The 11,402-nt window shown below is 35.8% G+C and overlaps 2 protein-coding genes and 1 long non-coding RNA gene across 3 annotated transcripts; 2 read left to right on the top strand and 1 right to left on the bottom strand.

Annotated features, from left to right (window-relative positions):
- Positions 1-88: 88 nt before the first annotated feature.
- On the bottom strand, positions 89-4,181 carry LOC127628039 (uncharacterized). The gene is made up of 4 exons (XR_007968603.1): positions 4,092-4,181; positions 3,868-3,917; positions 3,455-3,516; positions 89-413 (listed from the first exon to the last, which is right to left on the bottom strand). It is a non-coding gene; the product is annotated as an uncharacterized LOC127628039 (long non-coding RNA).
- A 670-nt stretch (positions 4,182-4,851) lies between these two features.
- Positions 4,852-8,342, top strand: LOC127628036 (N-lysine methyltransferase KMT5A-A-like). Its single transcript, XM_052104692.1, has 7 exons — positions 4,852-5,486; positions 5,785-5,891; positions 6,424-6,589; positions 6,675-6,756; positions 6,930-7,040; positions 7,972-8,129; positions 8,276-8,342. Exons 1-6 carry the CDS (start codon positions 5,221-5,223, stop codon positions 7,987-7,989), a joined length of 750 nt encoding a protein of 249 aa, XP_051960652.1. The 5' UTR covers positions 4,852-5,220; the 3' UTR covers positions 7,990-8,129; positions 8,276-8,342.
- Positions 8,336-11,401, top strand: LOC127627582 (uncharacterized). Its single transcript, XM_052104021.1, has 5 exons — positions 8,336-8,435; positions 9,857-10,085; positions 10,216-10,280; positions 10,457-10,606; positions 10,769-11,401. Exons 1-5 carry the CDS (start codon positions 8,400-8,402, stop codon positions 11,399-11,401), a joined length of 1,113 nt encoding a protein of 370 aa, XP_051959981.1. The 5' UTR covers positions 8,336-8,399.
- The last annotated feature ends 1 nt before the right edge of the window (position 11,402 follows it).

Below are 11,402 nucleotides of genomic sequence, written 5' to 3'. Positions count from 1 at the left end.
CCTCATAAACACGATTTCCTTCTTCTAGTATAAGATCCATTTCATAACCAAAACCAGGAACAACAAAGAGATCAGGCCAACTCTTCTGGCGCTGTAACGCAGGTACATGTGGGAGTATGTCTGTGTCAGAAGATGCAGTAGATGAGGTGTCACCTTCAGGTCTAACAACTCTCAATGTACCCTTCTCTGGTAACTCCTGGATGTCCAAAAGAAGACAAAGATCACCATCAAAGTCCGGATCCTCATAGTGTAGGCTAAAGTCCCCATCCAGTCTCGGCTTGAACCTCTCTTGCATTATTTCTTTCAGCTCTTCCACTGACTTTGGTCGCTCAAGTAGAGTAAGTTTCAGGGCGGTGTCTTGTGCAACATACACACGCAGCACATGCTTCTGGGCAGCAGCCATCTTTTGGTTCCTAAAAGACAAAAAGAACACAGCTTGTGGAACAGCTACAAGAGAATGTTGCAGTCATCTGTTTACCTGCTTCAACAAATCCTCAGTGTAATAATATGAAACGTTTGGGTGTCACGAACAATCTTCTATCTATGCTGTAAGCGCAGAGAGGTGTTTTGTCATTTAGCTCTGATGGGGTGTGAACAGCCAAATTGTTTGGGAAAAGTTCGTAAGATCTAAGGTGTTCAATGTAGTGTGATGTGTGTTCTTGGCAAAGAAAGACAACACTACTGTTAACCAGGAGAACCTGTTCAATTCTACAGTAATTAGGCAGTCCTCCCTCTTGTCCCACAGACAAAAACATTCCTACATCATAATCAGTTCCATCAATGCAGATCTTTGATGTGCTGTAAATAACATTGCTTGCTGTTATTTGTTCAATGTATGTCTTGGCAACATTTGGAAGCATTGATACCAGTACAGAAGAGACATCTGATGTCTGCTGGTGAGGTTTGAAGAATCCTGAGGCACTGAGATGGTATGCTACCATGTATTGATGCCTGTCTGCAAGTGTTTTTAACACATTTTTAAAGTTTTGTGTGTCGTGTACAACTCTCTTGAAAAAACGGTGTTTACCCTCAAACCTCATTGTCCACAAGTTTACAAGGGGCCCAAAACGGCGTACAAGGTCGGGATAGTGTTCAATGTAGTGATGCTTAGGACGGAGTTTGAAATCTGGAAAGGCTTCTTTCAGCATCTCTCTATGATCCTGTAGCTTGGACTGTAAATATTGGATGGACTTCTCTGTGAATTCTGAGCACAGTGATAATTCTACTACCTCTTTTAAGTCCATTAGCACAGTCCATGCTTCATCCTCTTCAGGAACTGCATTCCCAATAATCAAAGGGAGCAGTCTAAGCAATGTGGCATTTTCATGGCCATTACCACCAATGCTTTTCTTTACAGCGAAGGTCTGTGGTATTTTATGAGGTTTGTCAAGCTTGTCTGTGTGCTGGTATGGAAAAGATAGAATTCTCTCGTTCAAATATTCAAATGTGAAGTATTTGTGCCGGATCATCTCTCCGATACACAGGGCGAGCTCTACGGGCACAATGCCTTCAAAAAGGTCGTGGAGGGCATCAGGTGGAAAGCCAGTGACGGTATGAAAATGCTCTAGATGCTGGCTCAGGACACAATCTGCCTGAACACCATTCTGACTCTGACTATCCCCATGCATTATAGCATGCACATCACTATTATGGCTGTCTTTTGTCCTAAGACTGAACTCGCCACTTGCAACTTCATGAGTCTGAAGTTTAGCTTGTGTCGCTGTGCAGAACCTGCAAAAATATTCTGCTCTAAAAGACTTTGAAAAGCCTGCCAAATCATGGGCTGCAAGATTGTCAGACACCACACACATGACTGTTCCTTGAACTACCTTACCAATAGACTCAATGAATACCCCATCTTGTTCAAGGGTACGGAGGTCTCTCAACAAAGGACCAAGTGCTTTTTCATAGCCAAATGTCTGTATGTCAGCCACTTTACATAAAGCTCCAAGCTGAATAACATGAAGGGCTGATCGGTATTTACTGGGAAGATCAGCAAGCGTCCAGTATACTGAACAGATTTTGTGTATTTTGTGTGATGTGCCAAGTGGATTGGCTATTTCCAAATCATCAATGTATAAAATGAGTGTTATCTTTAACTCATTTGAAGACAAGAATGTGTTCTCTTTGAAGTACAAACCATCTTGGTGGCTTATATAATGACTGTTTTGTGCCACTTTTGTTTCTTTAATTTTGTCCAGAACATCTGTATGATTGAAGATTTTTTGTATCATCTCAAGAATAGGAACATGCACTGCTGTGTGTCCTGGCTGTAGCAGATACTGTACAGGCTTTACCACCGGGAAATTATTTTCGATAAAGGTTTTCCTTCTCTTGGTTGAGGATAACTGCTTCCCCTTAGCTGTAGCACTGACAATAACATTACTGTCCATAACAGTACTGACAACCTCATTTAAAAGTGTTTCACTGACAGTGATGTCATGACTCTGTAAGACCTCTCTTATGTCATGTTTGAGTATCGGTTGGGACAAGGAAAATATCTGAGTCAAATGTTCCACTATTTCCTGAGATGCCATGTCAGATACGTGAAGAATAGATTGCATCTTTAGGAATAATGATGCCAAGTTATGGTTCAACTGGGCTCTTAAAGTGTCTGTGTCACACTGACTGTTTACCTCATCGAGATCAAATGTGTCCGCAGACCCTGCACTGTGACTTTCAGCAGGTTCCCCCAAGACCCTCTGCTGCAACTACAACTGGGGCACTATCATTGTCTGCCAATACAACACATTCACCAAAGTCTGAATCACCACCATGTTTTCTACTTTTGTGTGCATTAAACGCTGAGTAGCTATTTGTTCTGTAATTACAGTTCTTGAATGGGCATGCTACCATCTCATGACTTCGTAAATGACTTCTCAAATGACCAAATAGAATTATCTCAGTAAAGGGCTGCTTGAAGTTACACAGAGGACATGTAAAAAAACCACATGTTCCTTCAGTTGCATCTACTCCACAAGAATCATTATGAGATCTTGACAGATGAGCTTTCATCGCTTCGAATGATGGAAAAGTACAAATGCAACTGTCATGGAGACATGGCAGGGGGGACACTCTTGAATATTGGCTATGCAGTACAGTACAGTGCCAAAATAATTGTCCCCGGGTATTTGAAGTTGCAGAACACAACTTGCACTTCCACTCCATTGGGCCAACTCCAATTTAAATATTTTCAATTTAAAGTCTAAACCATTTTAGCACTGTTTTGCACTTTAGGCTATTCAAAAATTGATTATTTTTTAAAAAGTCAAAATGTGTGTAAAATTTTGAATGAGGGGGAAAACGATCATGCCAACCAGTTGACAACACATCAGTAATTTGATTAAGTCTGTTCTGCTGCTGCAAAAAAAAATCAAAACATTGTGAATAATTCAGGGCGAAAATCTTTAGTTTTTTTTTTAATTCATATTAGTACACAATTTACAAAACTCACCTATTGGCAACTGTCAGATGGTGAAAAGCTGACTCTCTGTAGCATTCTTTGAAGTCCAATATCTGTACACATGCTACAAAGATTAGTTAATGTTCAAAAACATTTTTAAAATAATACATAATGATTCCAAATCTATCAAAAACATTCACTGTACACTAATTATAGTAAAATGAAAATGTTAAAAGATGAGCAAGTTAGTTATTAACAAGCAAAGCATCAAAGTTGTGTGCTTTTATATATGCTATTTCCGTTGATGTTTTTGTTTTTAACAAAGTATTAATAAAGGGTTCAAGTGATCAACTGTGGACCCCACAGCTGAGATAAAAACATTTAAAGAAATGGCAAAAGAATGACTGTGGAAACACATAAAATAAAACCAATTGTTAATAACACTATTTCATAATACATCCTACCTGAACTCCTAAAATGATTTCTAGATGATCTTACAACCACACACTTGAGCCTACAAAGAAATACAGTACAAACACAGACCTTGTTAGCATCATGATAACACACTCACTTTATGTTGTTTAGCATTGTTCGATTCACGCTAGCACACAAATACACACAGCTTGACCACCTAAAATATTGACTGTGTAACGCGGACACTTATTGAAATAAGTATAACGTTACTCACAGTACGCACGTGCATTACCAGCGAACAGCGAAAACAACAACCGAACCGGCAGAAATCGGGAAGCAGGGATAAGTTAACGTTATGCCTTTCGTCAGTGTCCCGGGAAAACATGCATTATGGGAAATGTAGTTCTTCCAGGAAACCCGCTGATAACTTTACACTGTTGTAAGATTCAGCAACTTCTAAAGTTACAATTACTTGGATTTGTAAACTATTTACAACAAATATTCACTGTGCACATTGTACAAATATATTCCCAGTTCCAAATTTAAGACTATTTATTGAAATTCAATTTAAAACACAACAACAACAAAAAAGTTAGCGTTACTTACCAAATCAGGGCTGATAATAAGACGGCAGCTTAAAAAAGGAGGGCAATAATACTAATGAAAAAACTGAGGTGGTGGTTTGAAGCGAGGGATAAAAGTCGCATTGATGCAAACAAATAAAAATAAATTAAACTGTGGGGCTGGCCAAAACTTCTCCGCATCAAGGCAAATTCAAGATGGCTGACTCAGCTTTCCTGAGGGAGAGATAAGACCCACCCACCAGAACGCCATGACGTCGATAACGTCATGACACTACTGTATGGTTCCTAAACGTTTTGAGTGTTCCACACAAATTAGCTATAAAATATTGAGCCCTATTCAATTAAAGTGGCATAAATCTCAACAGAGCTAAATACTTTATAGTTTGGTCAACTGCATAACGACATTTGACTGTTATGACCTTATTAGTTATGAGCTAGTACAACTGTTTGGGATTACAGTGCACTCCTCACCCCCAATTTGCATTTCTATGGAGAAGGGCTTAAAAGGACAACATGTAACAGAAACATAGGCCGGACTGTGAAAGTTTTACCTTAGACCTAAAAATAAGTCATCCTATCTATGTAAAACAATTGAGGCAGCACTCTGCATGCACTTTTTGAGTGATTCAACATGAGGTACCATTAAGTAAGTGGTACCAGCTTTCTTTTCAGATGTGGTATAAAGGTTAAGTTAAACCAACATTAATATGAATGCCCATGGTAATATGCAATACGTCCCTATAACATCATTTGATTTACATTAAATGTGCAGATTGTTTTTTAATTCACAGGGAAATTTGCATAACAAAACCAATAGTAATGATGCCTAACTGTGGCTTATCCGAGGTCCAATCACTGCTCAGACCAGCATGTATATCTGTCTGTTCTGGGTTCTTAACTAACTCTTCATTTTTTGCCATTTGGAAGACCACAACTTTGGAAGACAAAAAGCTTCTACGAGATTGTGTCCTACATTGGAGAGTTATCTTTCTGTTAAGGTTTAAAGACTGTATCTACCTAAAAGATACTGGGAAAAAGCGCACTGAGCCATTTCTCATCTCACTTGTTTATTTCCGAAGTAATAGGTAAGTTGCACATTCTAACTTCATTTTATGATAGCCTAATTTTTAAATGCTAACATTATAAAATGTATTTATATCCTCTGACAATGTAAATGTGCATGTAGATTAGTATTATTGATATTCAGTTTGTTTGTAAAATGTTTTTTTTTTTTAAATACTTCATTTAATCTTTTTATATTGTCACCCAAGTTGTTATCTTTTCAACAATTTACTGTCTATGAAATTCTAAAGAGTTTTTTTAATTAATTTTTATTGGCATATGCAGTAGATCCTAGATAAAATATTCATAAATATTTCACAGGAAAATGAGACCCAGAAGAGTTTTTCCTGAAAAGGAAGCTTTGTACTTCATTGCTTCTGGGAAAGATAAAGACACATTTGAGAAAAAATTCATGAGTGAAGAGAAAGGTAAGTTATTACATACAATTATAAATCAATACTGTATTACTTTGCAAAAAAGCATTAATTAAAAGCTAAGTTTGGTCACTAATTAATGTCTAAGGGTTTGGGTTTAAAATATGAAGCTAGAAAGAGCAGGCAGTTAAAACAAAACACAAGAGAAAAAAAACATGATTGCTTTGACCCTTCATCAGTAAAAGGTGGATTACATCTGTTTTTCTGCCAGTATTTATGTTAGATAAGCTGCAGATGTCTCTGAATTAAACTGTAGATGTAGATGTGTGAGTGGTCTTGATATTATTTTTATGTAACTTGTTTGTTAGGATGTGAGGGGCCTGTTTAACAATGGAAATTATGAATATTTAGTGCCATGATACATGTGAGTTTTGTAGTTTTGCACTTTTATAAAGATTTAGATACTGTAGTTGTTTTAGAAGCAAGGCTACCATTTAACAAAATGTAGACAACCTAATCAACTTTATGAATCTTTTGTCTTATTATACTACTATTAATTTACTCTTATTTATACTCTATTCATTAGGTTTTGGAGTAATTGCCACAAAAACCATTGAGCCAGGAGAGTTCCTGCTGGAGTATGTTGGAAGACACATCACTGGATCTGAAGGAGAGACCCTGTCCAAAGACTACTCCGCTGAAGATGCAGTATTATTTTTGTATTTCTACTCCTTTCTGGGACGATCTTACTGGTAAGATCAAATTAATGAATGTTCTAATGACATATAATGACATTATGACATTTCAAAAGTGTTTTTAAAATATTTCACCACACAGTGTTGATGGCAGTAAAGATACAGAAAGGCTTGGAAGATTTATAAATGATGATCACATCAAGCCAAACAGCAAAATTAAAATAGTAAGTGTGTCTTTAATGTATTCTAATTCTTTGTTTTAATTACACATGTAATACAGCTTCATAGTGATTGTAGCATTATTTGACATTATTACAAACTATGCGACTATTCAAATGATGTTTTTGTTGATGTTGTGGTTTTCAATTGTGTGTTTGTGTGCTTTTGTGACCAAAAGATAATGGATGAAAAGAAAAGACCACATCTGTGTGCATTTGCGTTAACAAAAATCAACGCAGGAGAAGAAATTATCTATGACTACGGAGATCCTAACTGCCCATGGAGACAGGTATTTCTACTTCTATTTCTATATATTTGTGTCTTATTTTCATTATTTTATCAAGTGGTGAGGAAAACTTTGTAACACTTAACAATAAGGTTCATTGGTAAACATTAGTACTATGAGCAATACATTTGTTACAGTATTTGTTCATCTTTGTCAACATTAGTTAAAATACAGCTGTTCATTGTTTGTTCATAGTTCACAGTGCATTAACCAATGTTAACAAATACAACTTTTGATGTACTAGTATATGCTGAAAATCACATTAACAAACTTAATTTTTGAAGAATAATTGCTGTATGAGTGCAGTTCATTATTGGTTTATGTTAACAAATGTAGTTAACTAATGTAACCTAATTGTTAAGTGTTACCGAATCCTCTTATCCTCAACAATACTGCTGTACAATTTTTACCTTTAAAAAGAGAATGATTGAGGTAACACATAATACAATAAGGTCTCGTTTGTTAACATAAGTTAATGTATTAATTAACATGAACTAAAAGCAATACAGTTGTTACAATATTTTTTCATCTTTATTAATGTTAGTTAATAAAAATACAGCTGTTCATTCATTGTTCATGTAAATTTACAATGCATTAACTAATGTTAACAAATAAAACTTTTGATTTTAATAATGCATTACTAAGTGTTGAAATTAACATTACCTAAGATTAATAAATGCTGTAAAAGTGCAGTTCATTATAGGTTAATTTTAACTAAATTAATGCAATGCAATGCTGCTGAGATTTTCCCAGGAGTCTTCAACAACTGCAAAGTTGCAGTGAAACGAGTTGCCAAACATGTTTCCAAAACTGAAATGGAAATGGCTAATTTCCTGAGTTCAAAAAAATTACAAACAGAGCACCTTCTGCAAACCATTTCAGTGTTGGAAGACTCTTACTTTGCCTATTTTGTCTCACCTCTTTGTGAATATAGTCTGATGGAGCTGATTGAAAACAAGGATTTTCCAGAAAGAAAAAGCCTGATAGAGAATCGAAGACTAGAGATCTGCCAGGAGTTGCTGCAAGGACTTCAGGAACTGCATTCATATGGAATTTTGCACAGAGACCTGAAGCCTGAAAATATTTTGTTTGGTAAGAGCAGTCTCTGGATTAGCCATAGCTATAATTATCCTGTAAAATAAGCAGAAATTTATATTTAAAATGCATGAGCATATGATAATGTGGATGTCAATTGTTTAAGTGTTAATTTTGTTATGAGCATTTTTACTTTTCTACAGATATCAACAATAAACTGTACATCGCAGACTTTGGAGCAAGCAGAAAACTGGATCTGGCACAAACCACACTGCTCTCTCAAATGGCTGGATCTTTTCTTGGTCAAGTTATGAAGATGTTGGAGGCATGCAATACAAGTACAAGAAAGAATCAGATATCCAGGTAAGGGTTGAAAAGATCATGTTAAAACCTGTTAATTTGTGGTAGGATGCCAACACACTGAAGTGTTCTTTAATTACACTAGATAAAAATAACTTTATTTTTTAATGTAAAAAATAAGTAAATAGTAATTGTTGGCAAACTATACATTATTTAAAAGGTTTAAGACTCAAGCCTAACTTTTTTACCTCTGTTTTATTATAAATATCTCATGGTGACAGTAATTTAATTTCTTAATTTGTGTCAGGAAAAAAAAATCTGCTATATGTTCATCATGAAAGCTTTTGGCTAAACAACGTTCGGTTTCACTTTATTTTGATGGTCCCTTTAACACATTATGTTGACTATAAGTAACGTTGCTCCTACATGTCTACTAACTCTCATTATAGTTTTGTTTCATTTAACGCGCCTTATAACCCGGTGCGCCTAATGTACGAAAATAGACCAGTTAGCAGTCGATTACTGATATTGCGCCTTTTAACCCGGTGCGCCTTATGGTCCGAAAAATACGGTAATCAGGTGTGTTTGATCAGGGTTGAAGCTAAACTCTGCAGGACCGAGTTTGAGGAACCCTGCCATAGACCTAAAAAATACATAAACGCCCTATACGTCAATTCACCATGACATCAAACCAGTAATAGACGTTCTTCCGGTGGAAACCGAAGCATTCAGTATGGCAACGCTAGTAAATTGCTTGGAAAGGAGACCCACCGTCGACAGTAAAAATGTAATAAAAATAAAACATTTAATTAAATATAATGTGTTTTTTATCCAAGGTCACCGACCTAGACAAAAAACAAAAGAAAACATCATGGTCATATGTAATAAATCATAATTTATGATGATGTGCTCATCTTAGTTAATGTTTTAAATAAGGTGTTGTTCATCCATGAAGTCATGAAAAAAAAACATTGAACTTGTGTTAGTTCCTGATGATTCATGAGATATTAATGCATGAATGAATGCATAATTCGTGCATTAATTTATACATGAATTCATGATAATTCATGTACCCTTACCGTAAAGTGTTACTGTGTCTTTAAAATTAGACTACAATATGCTTCTATTCCAAAAACGTAATGAACAATGGACTTCATGAGCATCCCCTATTTAATTTGGGGATGACATTTCTTGTGTTTGGGTTCAAAGGGATTAACAGGTTACAAGTATGCAGTTATAATACTATTTTAGTGTTTGACCACTATGAATTATCACAAAAAAAAAAATATATATATATTAGTCATCAGTTCTGCCAAAAATGCATACATTTGTTCTATGTTCAATTGTCCTGAATGCTAATATTCAGAGCACCCTTCATTTGAGCACAGCAGCATTTTCTCATTATTTCAATCATCTTTATTCATTCTGCAGTTTAGTTGTGACAATTACTGAAATCATTTTTGAAATCATATTTTATTTTGTAGGTAGCAGGATGCTTGGTGCATTACATCCTGACGGACGGGCAACACCCCTATCAGACAACTACACCCTACTCCAAGGATCCAGTTGGACTATCTCAAAATGTCAGAATGGGTAACTTCGCTCTTCAATGTGAAGAAAGATGGATAAGACAAAAAGATATTATTAGCAGAATGCTGTCTAAATCGATTGAAGAACGTCCCACCATTGAGGAATGCCTTCAGTCTTTCACATGTATGTTCCAAAACTTACACTCTTCTCTTCACCTCATTAATAAACATTGTAGATTTACAAGAATGTAGTTAAAAAAAAAAAAACATCCTTAAATGATTGGGTATACTTAACAATTGTTGTGCATTTACAGGTTTCAAACACCAGTCTGATTACACTGGAACCACAAACAACTTTAGCAATGTGAATGAAAATAAAGTAAGTACTTTTCATTTTCATTTTAAATAAAAAAAAACCAAACAAACAGTTGAATACTAAAAAGACTACAGTGATTCTAAAACACAGTGTTATGAGATAAACAGCTGCCTATAGATAGAAAACTAACATGGACATTTATTTGTTACATGGATTCATACACTGTTATTCTTTTACAGGACAGAACCCATACAGCGGATTGCTGTCCCCAAACATCAGATGAGATGGACATCCTAGAGAGTACTGACAGTGATTTGCCAGAAAGAGTTTGTAGTGACGTGATGGATTCATCTTCTCACACTGAGGAGGACTTATATGAATTTGAAATGGTAATTAGAGGTTTTATTACATGACCTGGTGATGAATAATGCATAGACTATTATTAATATGGGGGAAAAGTTTAATTTATACCATTGTTATTATTTACAAATTCACATTGAAGAGCGAAGTTACCCATTCTGACATTTCAGTTGTGTGTTTCTGTATTTCAGAACAACACTGAACAACAGGTTTCCCTTTCCCTGGAAATGTCAGAAGAAGAAACAAGAAAAGCTGAAGGACAAGTAGCAGAGGGCATCCTAGGAAAACCACTTATGAAAATACATGAAAGTACCCATGGTTGTTGCTCTCAACAACATAATATCAAAGTGAAAATGTCCTCAAACAGTGTACATCAACGCATCTATGACAAGAAGAATTACTGTCTTTACTGTGAGAAGCCTTATTCAAAAATTGCAAGACATCTACAGCAGAAACATTCTGAAAAAGTTGAAGTTGCAAAGGCACTAGCACACATCCGAGGCTCAACCATGCGTGCTCTTTTATTATCCAAAGTAAGGAACATGGGAAACTACCACCATAACTGTTCAGTCCTAACCTCTGGGAAAGGAGAGATCATACCAAAAAGACAAGCAACATATGAATCAACAGCAATGGACTATCTGCCTTGCAAGTTTTGCTTTGCTATGTATGTTAAAACAGATCTCTGGAGACATCACAAACGTTGCAAATTACAAGTAAAAGAGAATATGCCAGTGAAACGAAAAGTTCAGGCAAGTTGTTCTCTGCTGTTGCCCATGGACTCTGAAGTTTCCAGTGGACTTAAAAAATTATTGGAGACATGAC

Source organism: Xyrauchen texanus, chromosome 34, assembly GCF_025860055.1.
Source record: "Xyrauchen texanus isolate HMW12.3.18 chromosome 34, RBS_HiC_50CHRs, whole genome shotgun sequence".
In the NCBI taxonomy this organism is placed as follows: domain Eukaryota; kingdom Metazoa; phylum Chordata; class Actinopteri; order Cypriniformes; family Catostomidae; genus Xyrauchen; species Xyrauchen texanus.
The sequence above is the reverse complement of the archived record's forward strand: the minus strand, read 5'-3'. Positions and strand labels throughout refer to the sequence as shown.

What these genes read in the sequence shown, in the direction of transcription:
- LOC127628036 (XM_052104692.1), top strand. Translation starts at nt 5,221, where the DNA reads ATGATGCCTAACTGTGGCTTATCCGAGGTCCAATCACTGCTCAGACCA. An exon ending in ATTCATGAGTGAAGAGAAAG is followed by an intron (nt 5,892 to 6,423) that starts GTAAGTTATTAC and finishes TCTATTCATTAG; the next exon opens with GTTTTGGAGTAATTGCCACA. An exon ending in CAAACAGCAAAATTAAAATA is followed by an intron (nt 6,757 to 6,929) that starts GTAAGTGTGTCT and finishes TGTGACCAAAAG; the next exon opens with ATAATGGATGAAAAGAAAAG.
- LOC127627582 (XM_052104021.1), top strand. Translation starts at nt 8,400, where the DNA reads ATGCAATACAAGTACAAGAAAGAATCAGATATCCAG. An exon ending in ATGCCTTCAGTCTTTCACAT is followed by an intron (nt 10,086 to 10,215) that starts GTATGTTCCAAA and finishes GTGCATTTACAG; the next exon opens with GTTTCAAACACCAGTCTGAT. An exon ending in ACTTATATGAATTTGAAATG is followed by an intron (nt 10,607 to 10,768) that starts GTAATTAGAGGT and finishes TCTGTATTTCAG; the next exon opens with AACAACACTGAACAACAGGT.